This window comes from Anabrus simplex, chromosome 6, assembly GCF_040414725.1.
Source record: "Anabrus simplex isolate iqAnaSimp1 chromosome 6, ASM4041472v1, whole genome shotgun sequence".
NCBI lineage: Eukaryota > Metazoa > Arthropoda > Insecta > Orthoptera > Tettigoniidae > Anabrus > Anabrus simplex.
Genome location: NC_090270.1, coordinates 186,955,479 through 186,974,815, shown reverse-complemented (window position 1 = coordinate 186,974,815; position 19,337 = coordinate 186,955,479). Strand labels below are relative to the sequence as shown.

Genomic DNA, 19,337 nt, shown 5'->3' with positions numbered 1-19,337 from the left:
CTTTAACAAATATTTCTACCAAAATTGGCTATATAGTATTTACATACAATTAAGAAGTCAGTCAGTGAAGTATGAGATAGTAAATTATTTTTTTAAGTTTGGTTGATCCTTGATATCCTGTGATATTACAGGATAAATTTAAGTTATCAAAAAATTTTAGTATGAAGATGCTTATAAAATTTTTCTACAGTTCGAGGTTTTGTACCAGTATTTTGAAGATCTTCAATATAGAGATGTATTTGTCTTGAAATTAGATGTTGTCATGGTTTTAAAAATTAATTCATTCATTCATTAGTGAAGCATTTAAAAGGTCTGTCAGTGGTCCCGAGTGTAGTACAGTAGACATTCTGAAGCGGTTGTCAGTATGATTCGTACATTATCCAGAATGGATGTCCCTCTCTCATACAGCTTCATGGGTGTCTTGCTACTATGGCATTGTGTGCCTCAGCTAACTTTTAAAATTGTTTAACATCACATCCACTTGGTATAAGTCACAGTGCAATCAAGATTATGACTGGTTTCTAAGCCTACAATTTGAAAAAAGTGCCATCAAACTTAATAAAACATTATTTTCACTAAATAACATGTACGTTACAGTAGAACCTCGATTATACATTCCCGGAAACTGCGTTTTCCCGTATTATTCGTTCAAATTACGTGGTCCAGCGAGCATCCTAATTAACCCCTTAAGTGGGTATGACGTCTTTAGACGTTTTCGCGCTGGGCTTCTACAGTGGGTATGACGGCATTAGTCAATTGTAAAATTTATTGCGTATGTATCTTGACGATGAAGGCAAATGGCGTGTCCATGGAATCTATCGCATTAGTTGATATGTTTTCCACGAGATCACGCTGTGTATTGTTTTTTAGAGCTGTCACAGCTTCATGAAATGCATTTGTTTTGGCGCCTTGCGCGAAGTTCCTGCGCAGCCATTTATGTCGCGAAGCATGGCTTCCAAACGTAAAGTAGATCGGCTACCTCTCCGAAGGTGTATTGTGTGTTGGTCCCAAGGGAGGAGGAAGGAAACATCATACTGGTGTCCTTACTGTGAAAAGGCTTTGTGTGTAACACCTTGTTTCCGCCTATATCACACAGATAACTATCTACAAAACCTATAATCATCCTGATTCAGAACAATGTAAATTATGTTAGTAACACATTTGGATTCATAACAATGTAAATAATGTACATAATGTTAGTATCACATTATTGAAGACTAATAATTACTATCGTATTAGATTAAACTAATTGTGTACACATTTATGAAGGAAATATTTAAATATCTCAAAGTGGGGAAAAAGTACCCACGGCAGGTTACGCATGTGGAGAATTTAGTTCCCAGTAAAGGGGTTAAATCACGGGGTAAAAATCCTGCATTATCCGTTCCTTGAAGTAATGATTTCCCGGATCAAGCATCCAGAAATTTCGGTCTCACCAACGTTAAAACCTCGATCACACGTTTTTCAAGAAACTGTATCTCATGAAAGGACGGCTATAGCATTCTTACGGATCTTGGTGTTAACGTCCCATCATTGTGGTAATTTGAGGAAGTAGCCTACTGTACCGTACTGGAAAAGCGATCGGCAGTGAACTTGCATAAGCGACCATCTTAACATCGCATGTGGGGGGTAATTGTTTAGGGACTTGTCGGAAATCATAAAGCAAGAGTGTCCACAACAATTGGGAGGAGACAGAGTGCATTTAGGCAGCTCTACTTAAAGACGGAATGAGTTTCATCAAATATTCGTACTTGCAAAACGTCTGCATTATGTCCCAGGTTACATGTTTGTTTTTACTTTTTTCGAGTGTATCGCCGAACATGTTTTTGGCACTTTGCTCAGGGCACTGTATAGTCACTAGGCCTTCAGGCAGGAATCAAAACTGCTCCTTCTTAAGTACCGGTAACACAAATTTGGTATTTTAATATTAACGTATGATATAGACATCAATTCCCATAGGGAATCTGAAATATTTGTCCCGATTGAGTAAATTTATAATACCAATATAAATATTAACGTACACGATTACGTTATCAAGACCAGAACCTTACGTACTGTACAGAAAGTCATGGGACGTTTTGGGATTGCTTATTACTGTTTTCATCCTAATATAAGACTGGGAATTTCACATTTTTGTGCTAAAATGTTATAAAAACAGCAGTCTTTTTTTTGTGTACGTTACAGTTAAAAACTTTGTATCATTTCGCAGTCGTACTGACTTGTGCAGCGGGCGCGCTTTCCAGCTGAGTCAGGGTCGTGAAAAACCGTAACTTCGGAAGTGTTAATGATATTTTTTCTCTTTCCAATTTGATTGTGATTAGTGACGGGCAGAATTGAATATAATGCATTCGAGAACTTTAGGATTGATTCTTACATTTGAAACCAATATTCTTGAGTTCAACATAACCTTTAAAAGTCGATGTAGGCGTAATTTACGCAGTGCAAGATTTCCATAAACCGACTACGAACAGTAGCCTATACCGGTGACTAAATTACAATGGAAGATTAAAAAATAAGGGATTTCGCCATCATGTTGGGCGCTTTTGTATCTAATGTGCTTTATTTTATTAGACTTGACTTGCGGTCAATTGTTGTTTGTCTTAGCATTACAGGTGTTAGATTTTTCGAAGAGTTTGGCTGATCAAAGTTGCTGAACTGAAAGAAGTTTTCAGAAGAAACTGACAAAGTTTTCCCGATAAAAGTTAATGTAAACTTTCGAGTTTTTTAAGTTGCATACCATTACTGGTAATTAATGTTGAAGCCGGCCCCGCAGTCTAACTTATCTGCCTCTCACCCGGATGGCCTGGTTCGATTCCCGGCCAGGTCAGGCATTTTTACCTGGATATGAGGGCTGGTTACAGGTTCACTCATTCCACGATTACCTTTAATTGAGGTGCTATTTAATGGTGAGATGGCGACCCTGGTCTAGAGAGCCAGGAATAACGGCAGAGATGATTTGTCACATTGACCATGCGTCACCTCGTAATCTGCAGGCCTTCTGACCGAACAGCGGTCGCTTGGCAGGCGGAAGGCCATTGGGGCTGTAGTTTGGATTGGTTTAGGGGTGTTTGTAAGATTATAAGTCTACATATTTCATTTTTGTGATGTTTAGCCAAATAGTTGATGGTTCATTCATTCCCGGATTTCCCGTTTTCCCGTGTTGCACGTGGTTTTTTTTTTTTTTTCTGTGGTCCCTCCAAAAATGGAGAATCGAGGTTTCACTGTATATAATAGCAGGGGGACATTAGTGTTATTCTTCAAAAAAATTTTGATCAAGGACTCGTGAACTTTTATAAAGTGTCGTCTATGTCCAGCCTCCTGCACAGAAGATGAACTATATCAAGCATCAAAAAATGCTTTGGAAGTGGCCAAGTTTTGGGCAAATGTAATATAGTAATTATAACTGTGTACAACATGTATGTTTCTGATACGAGAATAATAATAATAATAATAATAATAAATGTTATGGTATTTTCAGTGTTTTAATGCTTTCGTCAATTTTTGTTTTATGTAATGGCTGAATATGACCTCAAACTAAGCTCAAAAACTAGTCCCATTAATTTGTTAATGAGAATATAGGCAATGTTTTTTAAAATGTAAATATAGTTATATTGTCATTGATATTAGGTATTGAATAGGTGGACCCACTTAGCCCATTCAACTTCTAATACATCGCTTAGTCAACATCAACATGGAATTCAATATGAAGTTTATTACACACAATGATTTGTTATTGGCATAATCAGAGAAATTATTGAGAGCTAAGAAAGCATTTAAATCCTTCCTCAGTCCAAAGAATTGAAAATACGAAAATTTGCACCGAAAAGTTCTGGGATGGTTTAGAGAAGCAAGCGTCATCGGCAACACTGTAAATCATGAAATGGTGCTTTCTAAAGTACATGAAATTACCGAACTCGATAGCTGCAGTCGCTTAAGTGTGGCCAGTATCCAGTATTCGGGAGATAGTGGGTTCGAACCCCACTGTCGGCAGCCCTGAAGATGGTTTTCCGTGGTTTCCCATTTTCACACCAGGTAAATGCTGGGGCTGGGGCTGTACCTTAATACCTTAATTAAGGCCACGGCCGCTTCCTTCCCACTCCTAGCCCCTCCCTGTCCCATCGTCGCCATAAGACCTATCTGTGTCGGTGCGACGTAAAGCAACTAGCAAAAAAAAAAAAAAGTACATGAAATTACCAACTTGGTATTGCAGGGAAGGATTTTAAAGCAAGTAGGGGTTGGTCAGAATGCTTTATGTGCACATTCGGTTGAGCCAGTGCATCAAGCATTCCAGTTAAAACTACTGGAAATGAAAAATTACAATGCACTGCGATGTTAACTCTGACTGCTGATGGCAGAAAGCTTCTGCCGTATTGCATATGTAAAAGGAAAACACTGCTGAAAGAAGATTTTCATAGGGGGCATACTTGTTCGAATAAGGAGAAAGTTTGAATGAAGGACCTAAAGACAGTGTGGGAACATCACCCAGGATCCCTGCTGAACAAGGAAGTCTAGACTGGTGTTACCTTCTGCAGCCACTTACTGGATGCTGTGAAAAAGCAGATGAACATGACTCAGACCTGTCCAGCCATCATCCAAGAAAGCCTTTCTTCAATTTTACTACCGTTGGATGTCTCCATAAATAAGCCATTCAAAGATCATGATAGGAGGTTCTACACAAGTTGGATGGTAAATGATTAGCACGAGATGACAAAAGGCGGCAAAGCCAAGTGATCGGCTAATTGTGTGATCGAGTGGATCGTAAGTGTGTGGGGACTAATCACACCTGATATTGTCCAAAAAAGTTTTAAGAAAACAGAAATTTCTTCTGCTCTGGTTGGAACCAAAGACTATCTACTTTGGGAAGAGGAGAGTGAAAAATAAGGATTCGAGCCAGCCTTGTGACTACAGAAGTCAAGTCTTAAGAACAAAATATTTTGTATTTCAGGCAGTCGCCACATGATGACATTGCAATGCTGTACAGTCTTGAACTTGGCTCCACACTATGCTGTGGCGCTTAGTCGTGTGACCAGCCAGCTGTAGCAGGGGACTTGATACAAAACTGTTTAAATGTACTAATATAACTATATACATACATTATCATTATTGACTGTTATGCCTTTCAGCGTTCAGTCTGCAAGCTTCTGTGAATTTACTAAACGTCGCCACAATCCTCGATTTGCAACTAGTGTTGTGGCCTCATTTAGTTCTACCTCTTATCTTTAAATCGTAAGAAACAGAGTCTAACCATCGTCGTCTTGGTCTACCTCTACTTCTTTTACCCTCCATAACAGAGTCCATTATTCTCCTAGGTAACCCATCCTCCTCCATTCGCCTCACATGATCCCACCACCGAAGCCGGTTTATGCGTACAGCTTCATCCATTGAGTTCATTCCTAAATTAGCCTTAATCTCCTCATTCCGAGTACCCTCCTGCCATTGTTCCCACCTGTTTGTAGCAGCAATCATTCTTGCTACTTTCATGTCTGTTACTTCTAACTTATGAATAAGATATCCTGAGTCCACCCAGCTTTCGCTCCCGTAAAGCAAAGCTTTGTATCACCAAACTGACATTCAATTCTGTTGAATTTCTTACCTACTGACATCAATTTAGTCTTCGAGAGGCTAATTTTCATACCATACTCATTGCACCTCTTTTCAAGTTCCAAGATATTAGACTGCAGACTTTCGGCACAATCTGCCATTAAGACCAAGTCGTCAGCATAGGCCAGACTACTTACTACATTTCCATCTAACTGAATACCTCCCTGCAATTTTATCTCTTTCAGCAGATGATCCATGTAAACTACGAACAGCAAAGGTGAAAGATTGCAGCCTTGTCTAACCCCTGTAAGTACCCTGAACCAAGAGCTCATTCTACCATCAATTCTCACTGAAGCGCAATTGTCAACATAAATGCCTTTTGATTTTAATAATTTACCTTTAATTCCATAGTCCCCCATATAGCGAACATCTTTTTCCTCAGTACCCTGTCATATGCTTTCTTTAGATCTACGAAACATAAACACAACTGCCTATTCCTCTCGTAGCATTTTTCAATTACCTGGCGCATACTGAAAATCTGATCCTGACAGCCTCTCTGTGGTCTGAAACCACACTGGTTTTCATCCAACTTCCTCTCAACGACTGATCGCACCCTCCCTTCCAATGAGATACCTCGATAGTTGTTGCAATCCTTCCTGTTCCCTTGCTTATAGATAGATGCAATTTCAGCTTTTGTCCAATCTGAAGATACTTTGCCATCACTCCACGCTAATTTTACTAATCTATAAAGCCATTTCATCCCTGCCTTCCCACTATACTTCACCATTTCAGGTCTAATTTAATCTATTCCTGCTGCTTTATGACAATGGATTTTATTTACCACCCTTTCCACTACCTCAAGCGTAATTTCACTTTCCTCCTCCCCACGAGCTTGGCTGTTCGCAACTCCACCAGGATGATTTCCTTTTACATTGAGAAGATGTTCAAAATATTCCCTCCACCTCTGCAGTGATTCCTGGGATCTATTATGAGTTCACCTGAATTACTCAAAACACTGTTCATTTCCTTTTTCCCTCCCTTCCTAAGATTCTTTATTACTGTCCAGAAAGGTTTCCCTGCTGCTTGACCTAGCCTTTCCAGGTTGTTACCAAAATCTTCCCACGACTTCTTTTTGAATTCAACAACTATTTGTTTCACTCTGTTTCTTTCATCTACGTAAAAATCCCTGTCTGCCTCAGCCCTTGTTCGGAGCCATTTCTGATAAGCCTTCTTTTTACGTTTACAAGCTGCTCTCACTTCATCATTCCACCAAGATGTTTTGCCTTTTCCCATCCTTTTATGAAAAATAAAGTACAGATTTAAACACTGTAACTATTTTGTGGGTTGATTTGAAGATGTCTGATGTTCCTTTTTCTGCTTTTAAACTATGTCAGCCTAACCTACATTACTGGATGTGAAATTTTTACATATTTTACCCTCCCCTATTTTTTACGATGACAATTAGGAAAAAAAGTGGGTATTTTAGGTGAGCAAATATGGTATTAAGCTTTCAACAGCATTCTCTATCACATTAGGTGATTTATGACCTCCTTCATCAGGATCTTCACAGTGCTTTAATGTGCTTATGATGCCTTCACCTACTATTTTCTTCATTCTAATTCTCTTGCCTTATGCAGTTACAGGAATGTTAAGCACATGCATTGTTGGTCATTCTTCCAGTTTCTTCAGGTTGCTATCATCATCACTTCTCCACTCCAGCAGGTCAGGTATGCAAATGGAACAAGCTGCCTCCATCTATCTTGCCACCAATCTTTACCCATCTTAAGCTCCACACAGCTAGTTATTTTTCTGTCTGCTTTATGTAATGCTATCCAGGACTAACTTGTGGTACTTTTCCATTAATATTTCTTTCAGAGTAGGTCTTGAATGTTATGGGCTCCATTCTCATGATTTGGCCAAACCATTTCAGTTGTGATTCTTCTAGAATATCGGGCACACTGTTGGTATTTGTTGGAGGAGGCCTGATTCATTTCTGATTTTGTCCCTTCTGGTCTTCTGTATGCTGAACCTAAGGAGCTTCATTTCTGTGCTTGTTGACAGCTGTTGTCCCTGCCAGTCAGGGTTGCAGTTTCAAGACGATATGTTAGAATGGGTAGTAAGTATGTCTTATGAAGTGATATTTGTCCCATAATAGTTGGGAAACAGAGCTTACCTTGCAGCTGTTTTCATATGTAACTCTGTTGTCAGCTGACAGAACATTTCTGAGCTATTTGAAGTGCTGATCCATTCCAATTTCAGTTACTCAAGTCTCAGCTTGACTGTTTCACTTCCTTTGCTCATGACCAAGCGTACTGTTTTGGTTCAACTATTTCAAGTCCAAATTTGTCATATTCCTCTTTCTGTCAATTTAGTCATACCTTTGAACTTTTTATTTCAGATTGGTATATTGCCTTACTTAACTCCATAAACATTGACCACATGAATATTTACTCTTTTTTTCTTGATATTTTTAAAAGTTATCAGAAGGAAAAAAAAGTGCTTTACTTATAGGTATACAGATCACGATAATGGAATCTTATGATGGTTTGTTGCAGGGTCATATCTGGTAGAGAAAATTCGTGATTCTGCTGGTCAGAAAGGTACTGGCAAATGGACAGCTATTTCAGCATTGGAGTATGGTGTTCCAGTAACGTTAATTGGCGAGGCTGTGTTTGCCCGATGTTTGTCATCACTTAAGAGTGAGCGTCAAGAAGCTAGCAAGGTTCTGAAAGGTCCCCCTACTTCCCAGTACAAAGGAGACAAGAAAGAATTCTTGGAACATATTCGCCAGGTGAGAATAGATGTGTATAGCTATGTAGTAAGAATGCACAAAAAGATCAATGTATGTAGGAATCAACCCTGTTTCAAGGGACTACCGTATAATCTCGAATACCACCCGCCACCGAATAAGACCCGCACCCTTATTTTGAAAGAACAAAATAAAAAATAAAAAGTGAAGTCAAAATCATTTAAGCCTACAATCCTTACTAACACACATCAAATTATTAGAAAATACAAATAAAAGTAAACAAACATTTCCAGATCGATATCCAACGAGTTCATTCATCATCATCTTCATCAGTACCAAATTTGGAACTTTCATCATCATGACCTTCCAACAAAATGTTGTCGTCGCTGCCATCCATAGCATTAGAAATGCTACATTTCCTGAAGCTCTTCCGTATGAGGGCTCCAGAGATACGATTCCATGCCATCAAAATCCACGAACACAGCAACTGAACTTCCGGGCGCTGAATGCAACCAGCTCACGTCAGTGTGCGATTATCGGCCGCCATCCATTCTGTATAGAGCTGTTTCAAGGCTGCTTTAAATGGACAGTGCACACAGACATCCAGCGGCTGTAGCATAGACGTCATCCCGCCCAGAATGACTGCTAGGTCGGTTTTCCCATCCTTGATATGTTTCTTCACAGCGTCTGTTGTGTGGCCACGGTAACTGTCGAGAACAAGCAAGCTCTTTTGTCCTAATAATGCACCAGGGCGACGTTGCCAGACACACTTTACTCAGTCTTCCACAAGTGAACTGTCCATCCAGCCAGAGTTCTGATATCCGACGATAACACCGGCGGGTAGATTTTTAGGAAGAGTCTTTCGCTCGAGAACAATGTACGGCAGCAATTTGGTTCCGTCGGCGAGAATACACAACTTTACCGTACACCGTTGTTTTTCATTACCACCTGTTCTAATGGTAACACTTTTCGCACCCTTAACATTCACAGTCCTGTCCACTGGCATTTCCTAGTAGACTGGCGTCTGATCTGCATTGCCAATTTGGGAAAGCAAATATGCATTTTCCTTCCGCAACCAAATTATGTGATGCTGAAACAACAATAACTTCTCATCGTAGGCACCAGCAAGACGCTGTGAAATTGAGGTACGCCTTTGTACACTCAACCCATTTCTTTTATAAAAATTACAAACCCTTCCTCGTCTTGCCTTAAACCCTTCCGTTGAAAGTTCCTTTGCGATCTCTAATGCCTTTAGCCGACATATTTTGGTTGACACACCATATCCCAATTCCTGCCTTTCTGTCACATATTTATAAAGTTTTTTTTCAGTTTCTGGAAACTGTCCACTCAGTCTATGAAAAGCTCTGCGATCACCACTACATGTTAACAGCACATTTTTCTTTTTTGTCCAATCGCGAATACACGACTCTTCAATATCGTATTTCCTACTGGCAGCACGATTTCCAATAATTTCGGCTTCCCGAACTACTTTCAGTTTCTCACTCGCAGTAAAAGATTGCAAATGCTTTGTGAAATTCATGTTAATACTGACGCCAAGCACGGGAGTAGCGTATACTGAGAACGGACAGAGCATTGATGCCAAGCCGTGCCGACGGTGATGCCCGATTTACGCGCATTTGGAAAGATAAATTTCCCAAAATTTTAAAAAAGACCCGCGCCCAATTTTGGAAGCGATATTTTCGAAAAAACAGTTTTTACATATGAATAAATTAGAAAAATAGAAAGGCAGAATAAGTCAAATTAAACACCCGGTTAAAGTCACAGAAACATATTTATAGTAATTCAGATAGTTACATTGTACAAATATACATTAAAGTTTGGAAGTACAGTATTGCCCTGCTTTTACGTTTCCATATTCAATGTTTTCCCTGTCATTTACAACATTTTTTGTTTGCCCCCTCAAATTCCTATGCTTACAATGTGTTAAAATCCTTACATTTGTTTTTGACATTTTATGTTCAAAAGGTGGGGGATTGAAGTAAAATGGCATCACAACTAACCTAAAACACTTTGAATAAGTATGGCATGATGACCAATTCAAACAGTTATTGTCCACCTTTTAGCATGGAATTCCGCCAACTTCTAAACGACTTGTCTGATTTTGTTCAAAATAAGTGGATACGCAGTTCTTATTATACAGTTGTATCTATATACAAAAAGTTGACATGCAAAGTAAGAAAATACCTAATTACCTTCTTGTTGAAATAAAATTTGAAACAGTTGTCCATGACCACTTATATTGCTATCATTATTTACATCACACGTAATTGCCTGCTGTGCATAATCATAATCACTAAAACTTTCATTATCACTCAGATTATTCTCATGACTACTTTCACTTAACATGTGTTTGAGAGCTGCATTAGATAAATACAGACCATGCGAGGATGCTGCCATGTTGTTTACAACGGTCAACGTTGATGAAACAAATTCTTATTACACCAATACAATGCCGCATTATGGTAGAAGATACTCCCCTGCCTAGAATGACACTCTGTGCCTTGAGCCATGCTAAAAATTCACGTTGACAACTAACAGATGGCGCGCAGATGTACATCTAAAACATCACTAGCCTGGTCCATACAGGTATACGTCAAACCGCTCCTGGCTTTTGTTTTGTAGGTCGGTACACGTACATGTTGAACTGGCTTGAGCGGTTAAAACTTGAGCTGCAGGCATTCCAATTGGTGGTGTGTTCTTACGGGAAAAGATATAACATAACCTATGAAATTATTTGTGATTTAATCAAATGCAGGTAGTGACAGAACTGTGCAAGAGTGGATCAATGGATGATTGCAGGAGCTGACCAACAAATACAAACTTGTTGTGATTATTGGGATTTGATTATTTGGACTCGGAAGACGGCGATGAATTATGTATGTAAAGTATTTATTCATTTGTTTGTTTTGGTTTCTCCTCAATATGTGAATTTTGGAATTGTTTGATTTGTTTGAAGTTAATATGATTTTAAGATTATTTGATTGTCATGGTAATTCTGGTGCATCCTGTACCACACGCGCCACATCGGCGTGGGATATTTCCGGTTTCGTAAAGTTGCATCTGTTTAGAAATTTCTCGAGGCTTCCTAAATGTTCTTTGTCAGCACTATTTTTTTCTGCGCTCCTATTGGAGAAAATAAAAGTAAATGTGATTGGTAGGTGAAGGAAAACATCGTACGCTCATTGGCCGTAGTAAGATTTCATAATTTCCAGAGAGAAGCGTTGTCGCTGGAGCCTCGCTCTGCGAGGGCGTCTTTTCTGTTTGACCACTGGAAGGGAACGGTCACCTTCCAAGGTACGGGTCTTCTTGGCCCCGCCATCCGGTAAGCACTTGATTATTTTTTTAACTTTTTAGGTATTCAGTTTCAGATGTAGTGTTTCATTTAATTTATCTTGCAGGAGCGTACCCGTGTTTCCTTCTGCTTCTGACTTAGCCGTTTTGGTAGTCACCTCACTTTGTTAAGAGATAGTTCCCATTTGTTGTTTTGTAAATTAAATTTTATACGCCTTTCGAAATAATCTTTATAAGTAATATTTTCCTCGGGACTGTCTTGTTCATTCTGCTTTATCGTGGAATATTCATCTTTGGGTCGGGTACCCTTTCTCAGAAGTGTTTTTGAGGGGGCGACCCACTGAAGATGCTCTGCTCCATGATTAGACGTAAATGTTTTTCTCCTTACATGTACATCTTCACTTTAGTATGACCTTACCTTCTTTTTACTTATTTCTAAACGTTTTGGGTTTTTAAAGGTAAAGCCACGACAGTGGAACGTCAAGTGTGATGTTCCGGTGTAAAAGAAATTTAATAACTAAATGCTACCCTCATGGTAAACTGTAAATTGTAATGGTTGTTGAAATAATGCCGTCAAAATTTTAATGGTAGTTTACCATGAGGGTAGCATTTAGTTATTAAATTTCTTTTACACAGAACATCACACATGACGTTCCACTGCCGTGGCTTTACCTTTAAAAACCCAAAACGTTTAGAAATAAGTAAAAAGAAGGTAAGGTCATACTAAAGTGAAGATGTACATCTAAGGAGAAAAACATTTACATCTAATCATGGAGCAGAGCATCTTCATTGGGTCGCCCCCTCAAAAACACTTCTGAGAAAGGGTACCCGACCCAAAGATGAATATTCCACGATAAAGCAGAATGAACGAGACAGTCCCGAGGAAAATATTACTTACAAAGATTATTTCGAAAGGCGTATAACATTTAATTTACAAAACAACAAACGGGAACTATCTCTTAACAAAGTGAGGTGACTTACTGAAACGGCTAAGTCATAATGATAACATTTGGAAGCAGAAGGAAACACGGGTACGCTCCGGCAAGATAAATTAAATGAAACACTACATCTGAAACTGAATACCTAAAAAGTTAAAAAAATAATCAAGTGCTTACCGGATGGCGGGGCCAAGAAGACCCGTACCTTGGAAGGTGACCGTTCCCTTCAGTGGTCAAACAGAAAAGACGCCCTCGCAGAGCGAGGCTCCAGCGACAATGCTTCTCTGCGGAAATTATGAAATCTTACTACGGCCAATGAGCGTACGATGTTTTCCTTCACCTACCAATCACATTTACTTTTATTTTCTCCAATAGGAGCGCAGAAAAAAAATAGTGCTGACAAAGAACATTTAGGAAGCCTTGAGAAATTTCTAAACTGATGCAACTTTACGAAACCGGAAATATCCCACGCCGATGTGGCGCATGTGGTACAGGATGCACCAGAATTACCATGACAATCAAATAATCTTAAAATCATATTAACTTCAAACAAATCAAACAATTCCAAAATTCACATACTGAGGAGAAACCAAAACAAACAAATGAATAAATACTTTACATACATAATTAATCGCCGTCTTCCGAGTCCAAATAATCAAATCCCAATAATCACAACAAAACTCAGGAACATTTTTAGCTTAGACAGAACTGAACTGTTTTTTAGTGTGTTGCCCAGTAAGACTTTGGCATTCAAAGGGGATAAGTGACGTGGGGAAGAAACGCAAAATGTAGCTCACAGTGATGTTGGGAGGCAATGCTGATGGCTCTGAGAAGCTCTACTGCTTTGTGATAGGGAAATCTAAAAAGCCTTGTGTCAAGCATGTGTGATCGTTACCATAAAACTTGGATTATCTTTTCCAACAGCAGTTATCTGCTCTGGATGCAAAAATGGGAAAATCATCATTAACCATTGTCCTGCACATCCCATGGATGTTTGAGGAACATGCAGCTAGAATTTCTGAATTTCTGCCTGTCAGCTGCACAAGCAAGCTGCAGCCTATGGATTTAGGAGTTATACTGCTTTAAGTCACTTTATAAGAAGAGCCTGGTGCAGCAGATTTTATTCCTTTCGGATGCTGGAAAGGATCCATCATCATTTGAAGTTTCAATCCTTGATGCCCTTCACTTTATTGTGAACTCTTGAAAGGTTTTGGAGCAGACTTAGCAAGATTCTTCAAAAATCATCCCAACTCTGTTGCAAGAAGAAGACGACAGCAGCCTGCTTCCTGAAGTATGAAGAATGTTGCAGTAAGACTGCACTGCTGAAGACTGTTGAGGAAAAAAGTTTGGAGGAGTCGGTTGCAAAACAAATAGGCTAGTAGCAGAGTCTCCCACCATTGACAACGAAGATGGAGCATAGTGAAGTTGTGAAGTTTTGCCTACCAGTGCTGAGGCAAGTGCAGGAGTGGACACATTACGTAGATATGTCATCTGTAGAGGGGGGAGGAGGGAAATAAATTTCATAACCTTTATGAACTTACAAGTAGAGGACATTAGAGATAAGAAGTATAAACAGAAATTGATTCTGAACTATTTCAGTAGGAAATGGTGATTATGTAGTTTTCCTACAGAATAAATGTGTATTAATGTTGTAAATAGATACAATTACAGTAATAAAAATCTTCTCTCCAGAAGAAGAAAACTGCATCTTAGATAATTCTACAGCTATTCTAAGAAAGATCACCAGGTTAAAAGTATATTTTACACAATATTTTAACTACATACCAGTACCCTTCTCCTGGTCACTGGATGAGCAGAATTACAAATGGAATGCAGCATTAACAGTTAATTAACTTTGGACCTTTATTTGAGGTAAGAAATAGGATTAAGATTGAAATACTCTGTAAATTAGTAATATGCATTTGTGCAACATTTCCCTCCTTTTCCAGACCATTTTTACTTATGTTGTTTCCCATGATTTACACCTTTCCCCTCCCCGTTTACACCAGTATTCCTTGGGTCCGTTGAGAAGTGTAAAAGAGGGGTAATACTGTAATGCAGAAAACTACACCATAATCATGATTAGTAACCAGCTCCAGTCGAATGAGCAACCCCCCCCCCCCCACCTTCTGCCTATCCAGGTAGGTCATCTTCAGTTTCAGTCAGTCACCACACCAACCCTCGTCCCTCCCAAGTTTTGTTTTCATCTGTTCGAGCCATCTCTTCTTCAACTGACCCCTTGGTCTCATGTCTTTAGTTTCTTTCTCCAACTCTGGCTGTTCTTTGTGGATCTGTTCCCCAGATGATCAAACCATCTTAGCTGAACTCAACACTGATTTCACTGAGCACCTATTTTACATAGATTTACAGTGTAATATACCGTTTATTAGCTCATCTCCTTTCTTTTTGTGGACCAGAGTCCTTTAAAAATTCATTTCGGCAACTTGAAGTATCTGGTTGTAGTGCAGGTTACTAAACTGTATGTGGCAAATAGCACAAAGAAGTTCTTATTGTGTATTAATTTAGATCTTAAAGGGACTTTCTTATCTCAGAGGAGCTTTCTCACTAGGTGGTAAAACTGTGCTCCTTTGGTACTCTTCAGCTGATTTCTGTAGATCTACCATCTGCTGTTATTGTAATACCGAGATATTCAGCTTGGTCTACTTCTTCTAGCTTTGTTTCATCTGTAATGACGATAGTACAGATGTTCTTTTGACTGGCCAACACCACCTCTGTTTTGGATTGGTATATTTTGACTGAGCAAGTTGGCCACACAGTTCGGGTCATGTAGCTGTGAGCTTGTATTCGGTAGAGGGTGGGTTTGAGTCCCACAGCCCTGAAGATGGTTTTATGTGGTTTCCCATATTCACTCCAGGCAAATGCTGAGGCTGTACCTTAATTAAGGGCATAGCCCTATCTTCCCAATCCTAGCTCTTTCTCATCCTTGCATCACCAACAACCTTTGAATTCAACATTAAACCACTAGGAAAACAAGTAGATTTGTTTAGAGACTAAAATGCTTGAAAAGAGCATTCCAATCCTTCATCCTCATTCTTGCTCCATATCACTAAATTCATTCTAGGAGATAATTCATTGCAAAAGAATATGAATACGGTATATTCATTTAAAAAATGTAGACAAGTACACATATCAAGATAATATGAATAGTCTCCCTCCTCTACCTACTGTTGAATACCTCAAAAATTTGTACTAAGTATTACAAGGTCTCTCTTGTCTTCAGACTGTGATCTGCATTTTTTACTTCCTTTGTACATCTTGCATTTTACTATGACTAGAGGCTCTAGAGATTCTAGTTCATCTCTAGTGGTAAAGGACAATCAAAATTAAGTGCCTTTTTGACCTTTATGTCTGGTGAATACTGTATCTCATTTGCTAGTTTTCTGTGTTTCTTAACTCTCCATTAGATGTATAATTTCCGTCATAAAAATATTACTGTATTTCTCTGAATCCAAGATGACTCCCACTTTTTCCTTCAAAAATTTTAAATCAGGTTTAACAAGGGCTTTATGAAGTAATAATTTTGTTTAAATCAAATTTCAAATTTAATTTGAAAAATAAAATACAAACATAAGTATCATGAAAATCCCACCTACTTATTTTCATTAGAAGTATCTGATACTGCCTTAGCAAGTTCAGGGAATTGCTATTCGCGAGCCTGCATTTCGTATTGCATCTCGTGTTATGGCCATTCTGAACTTGTGGTTTTCACGCACATACCTCACAATTTCATCTTCGATTTCCTTGAAGTGTTCTTGTGGGCCACTGAATGCCTTTCTTGTATGGTACGCATTTTTAGACTACCTTTGTCTTCATGCCAACGCCGAACATTGGCTTTAGTTATGCCATATTTTCCTGTGGCTGCACAGTTATTCTTTATTTCCGCATGTTTAATAACCATTAATTTAAAATTGTGAGCATACTATTAAAGAAAACCTGTTGAAAATTTGCTGGCATTGCTTGTTCCATTACTTTTTTTTTTTCAATAAGACGATCCATCATGAAAGTATTCCTGTTGTCTCTAAAACTGTTACTTACTAAGCGTCTGCTGCTAGACACACATCTTTTGCCGGCTTCAGCAGCTAGCGATGCAGACTTTGAAGGTCAATGAGTTTCGTGTGCCGTGATATGGCCATTCCACCCTTGGTTTTTTGGCACACACACCTCACAATTTCATCTTCGACTTCTGTAAAGCATCTTTGTTACAGGCTACTGAATGCATTTATTGTACAGTACGCATTTTTTAAGCTATCTTTGGCTTCAAGCCAACACCGAACTTTGGCTTTAGTTATGCCGCATTTTCTTATGGCTACACAATTATTCATTTCTGTGTGTTTAATAACTATTAACTTAAAATTGACATCATATCAATGAGAACTGGTTGAAAATTTGCCGGCAATACTTGTTCCATGTGTCTGTACAATGCAATGATCCATTGCAAAAATATTATTTCTGCTCTCTATAAAACAGTTACCTTTACTAAGCATCAGGTACAGTAGACGTGTTATAGCTCAGTTACTGAGTAACCATGGCCTTTCTAGGAATTCTAAGAGTCACAGCCTTACTATTCCAATTCGAATATCATATCCTGCACGGCTGGGGCTCGGAAGTACAGTACATCATGGTCAACCTTGCAATTAGCTCACGAGAATAGGCCTGATGTTTTGATGCCATTCTGCAGACTTGAGAAGTACCGTATTTACGCAAATAATCCCCGCCACCGAATAATCCCCACACCCTAACTTTAGGTAGGCTTATTTTGGAAAAAAAGCCAACATTGACACACACAAAAAAAGCCAGTTCCCAATTTCGTGCTTCAAATTCTTTAAGAAATGTGCGGGTATTTATGCGAATAATACCCGCCACAGACTAATCCCGCACCCTAAATTTAGAAAGGCTGATTTTGAAGGAAAAAAAAAAATGCCAACATTGACGCAAATAAAACCCGCATTCCAATTTCGTGCCTCAAATTTTTTTTTAAAAATGTGCGAGTATTATTTGCGTAAATACGGTATTTTTGTAGATGTTAGTAGAATGTCATTCTGTCTTCACTATTTTCCGAGAACCAGTACAATCAATCAATTGATGTATAATAAAGACGCGGACGTTGAAGATAGTTTTGTGGTGGGATAGTGAGGGGAAGCAGTGTGGCTGCAGTGGCGTTCATTACTGTCACGTCACGAATGCAAGATAACCCATGATTTTTCACGTGAAATTCAGAGAAAAAAAAAGTCATCTTGGATTCGGAGAAATACGGTATTTGGTTTCTGGCCTATTCATGTAATATATTTTTCTTTGTCATCTCAAGAATGCTAATGAATATGTCTATGTTTCAGGCATTATACGCATCAAAAATTGTATCATATGCTCAGGGCTTTATGCTCCTCCGAGAAGCAGCCCGTGTTCATAACTGGAAACTAAACTATGGCGCTATTGCACTCATGTGGCGTGGAGGCTGTATTATTCGTAGGTGAGTAATGTGTTGTGTGTATTGTGAGTTCAATTCAATCTCGAGAGTGTACACCAATGAGTGAAACCTGACAAGAATGGAAACTTAACTTGGCATTATACACACTAACAGGTCATCACACATATATATATGAGAGAGAGAGAGAGAGAGAGAGATAGATAGGAACAAAATAGGACTTAAATAATGGCAGGTCATTGTGGGTAGAGGGGGCAACAGAAAGAGGAGACAGGGACAAATATGAAAACACACAAGTTCAAGGGCAATCTCTACATCTTCATACATTGTTATCTTCGAACACATAGGCTCTTTCCTCATCAGTCCCAGTTATTCTTCATCCACCTCTTCTCAGCCTCTGAGAAGCTCCCTTCTGCTTCCCAGCTTAATCAGGAGGGCGAGCATCAACACTCATTGAGGGGCCATTATTGTGGCATCAATCAGTCATCAATGATCTGCATTTAGGGCTGTCGCTCAGGTGGCAGATTCCCTATCAGTTGTTTACTTAGCTTTCCCTTAAAGGTTTTCAAAGAACTTGGAAATCTATCTAACATTTTCCTTATTCCAATCCCTTTATCCTCATCCTATAAATTAATATTTGCCCAATTTGTTCTCTTGAATTCCAACTTTATCTTCATATTATGATCTTTCCTACTTATAAAACCTCTGCTTAACCTATTTTTCTACCAATGTCATTCCACACCATCTCTTCACTGACAGCTCAAAACATACCACATGTTGTAAATTATGAATTTCATAATGATCTTTATTGATAAGCAATCACTATTGAATCATTTATCTCAGAAACCCGCTAAGTGTACATTTTAAAATTTTTGGTAAAGAAAGAAAACTTATTTAAATGAATGTTGATTTTTGCCTAAAAAAATTCAGATTAATATTTTATACCTTCTCAAAAGAGATGGTGCTTATATTTTAAATTTAAATTGTTTTACTGTTTTGAAAAAAATTAATAAAATCTCATCAGTTTGACAGGTTTCTGCAGTAAAAGTTCTTTTCATTTCTTTTTTAAAGCTTCATTTAATTTTGGTAAGTACCAGTAGGATGTGTAAAAACAAAACTGCTATAATATAAACTTAAATGTATTATTAGCACAAATAGTGAAACAATAAACAAATCAGTTTTGAGTATTTTCCACACACACTTCTAAAATTTTACAAATGCTTTTCTGGTATCTTATCAGATTGTTTAAAAATTTACCCTGTAGCTATCGTCCAAACCAATAAAAACTATTTATTAAAATGCAATAACAAATACATAAATATTGTATTATTTTTGTGCATGAACAGAATTTTAA

At 38.4% G+C, this 19,337-nt stretch overlaps 1 protein-coding gene across 1 annotated transcript in view; it reads left to right on the top strand.

Annotated features, from left to right (window-relative positions):
* Positions 1–19,337, top strand: part of Pgd (phosphogluconate dehydrogenase) — a 93,846-nt gene that overhangs the window by 50,960 nt on the left and 23,549 nt on the right. The window contains exons 6-7 of the mRNA XM_068228360.1: positions 8,097–8,332; positions 17,895–18,028. Coding sequence (XP_068084461.1) covers positions 8,097–8,332; positions 17,895–18,028 — 370 coding nt within the window. The remainder of the gene's footprint in view (positions 1–8,096; positions 8,333–17,894; positions 18,029–19,337) is intronic.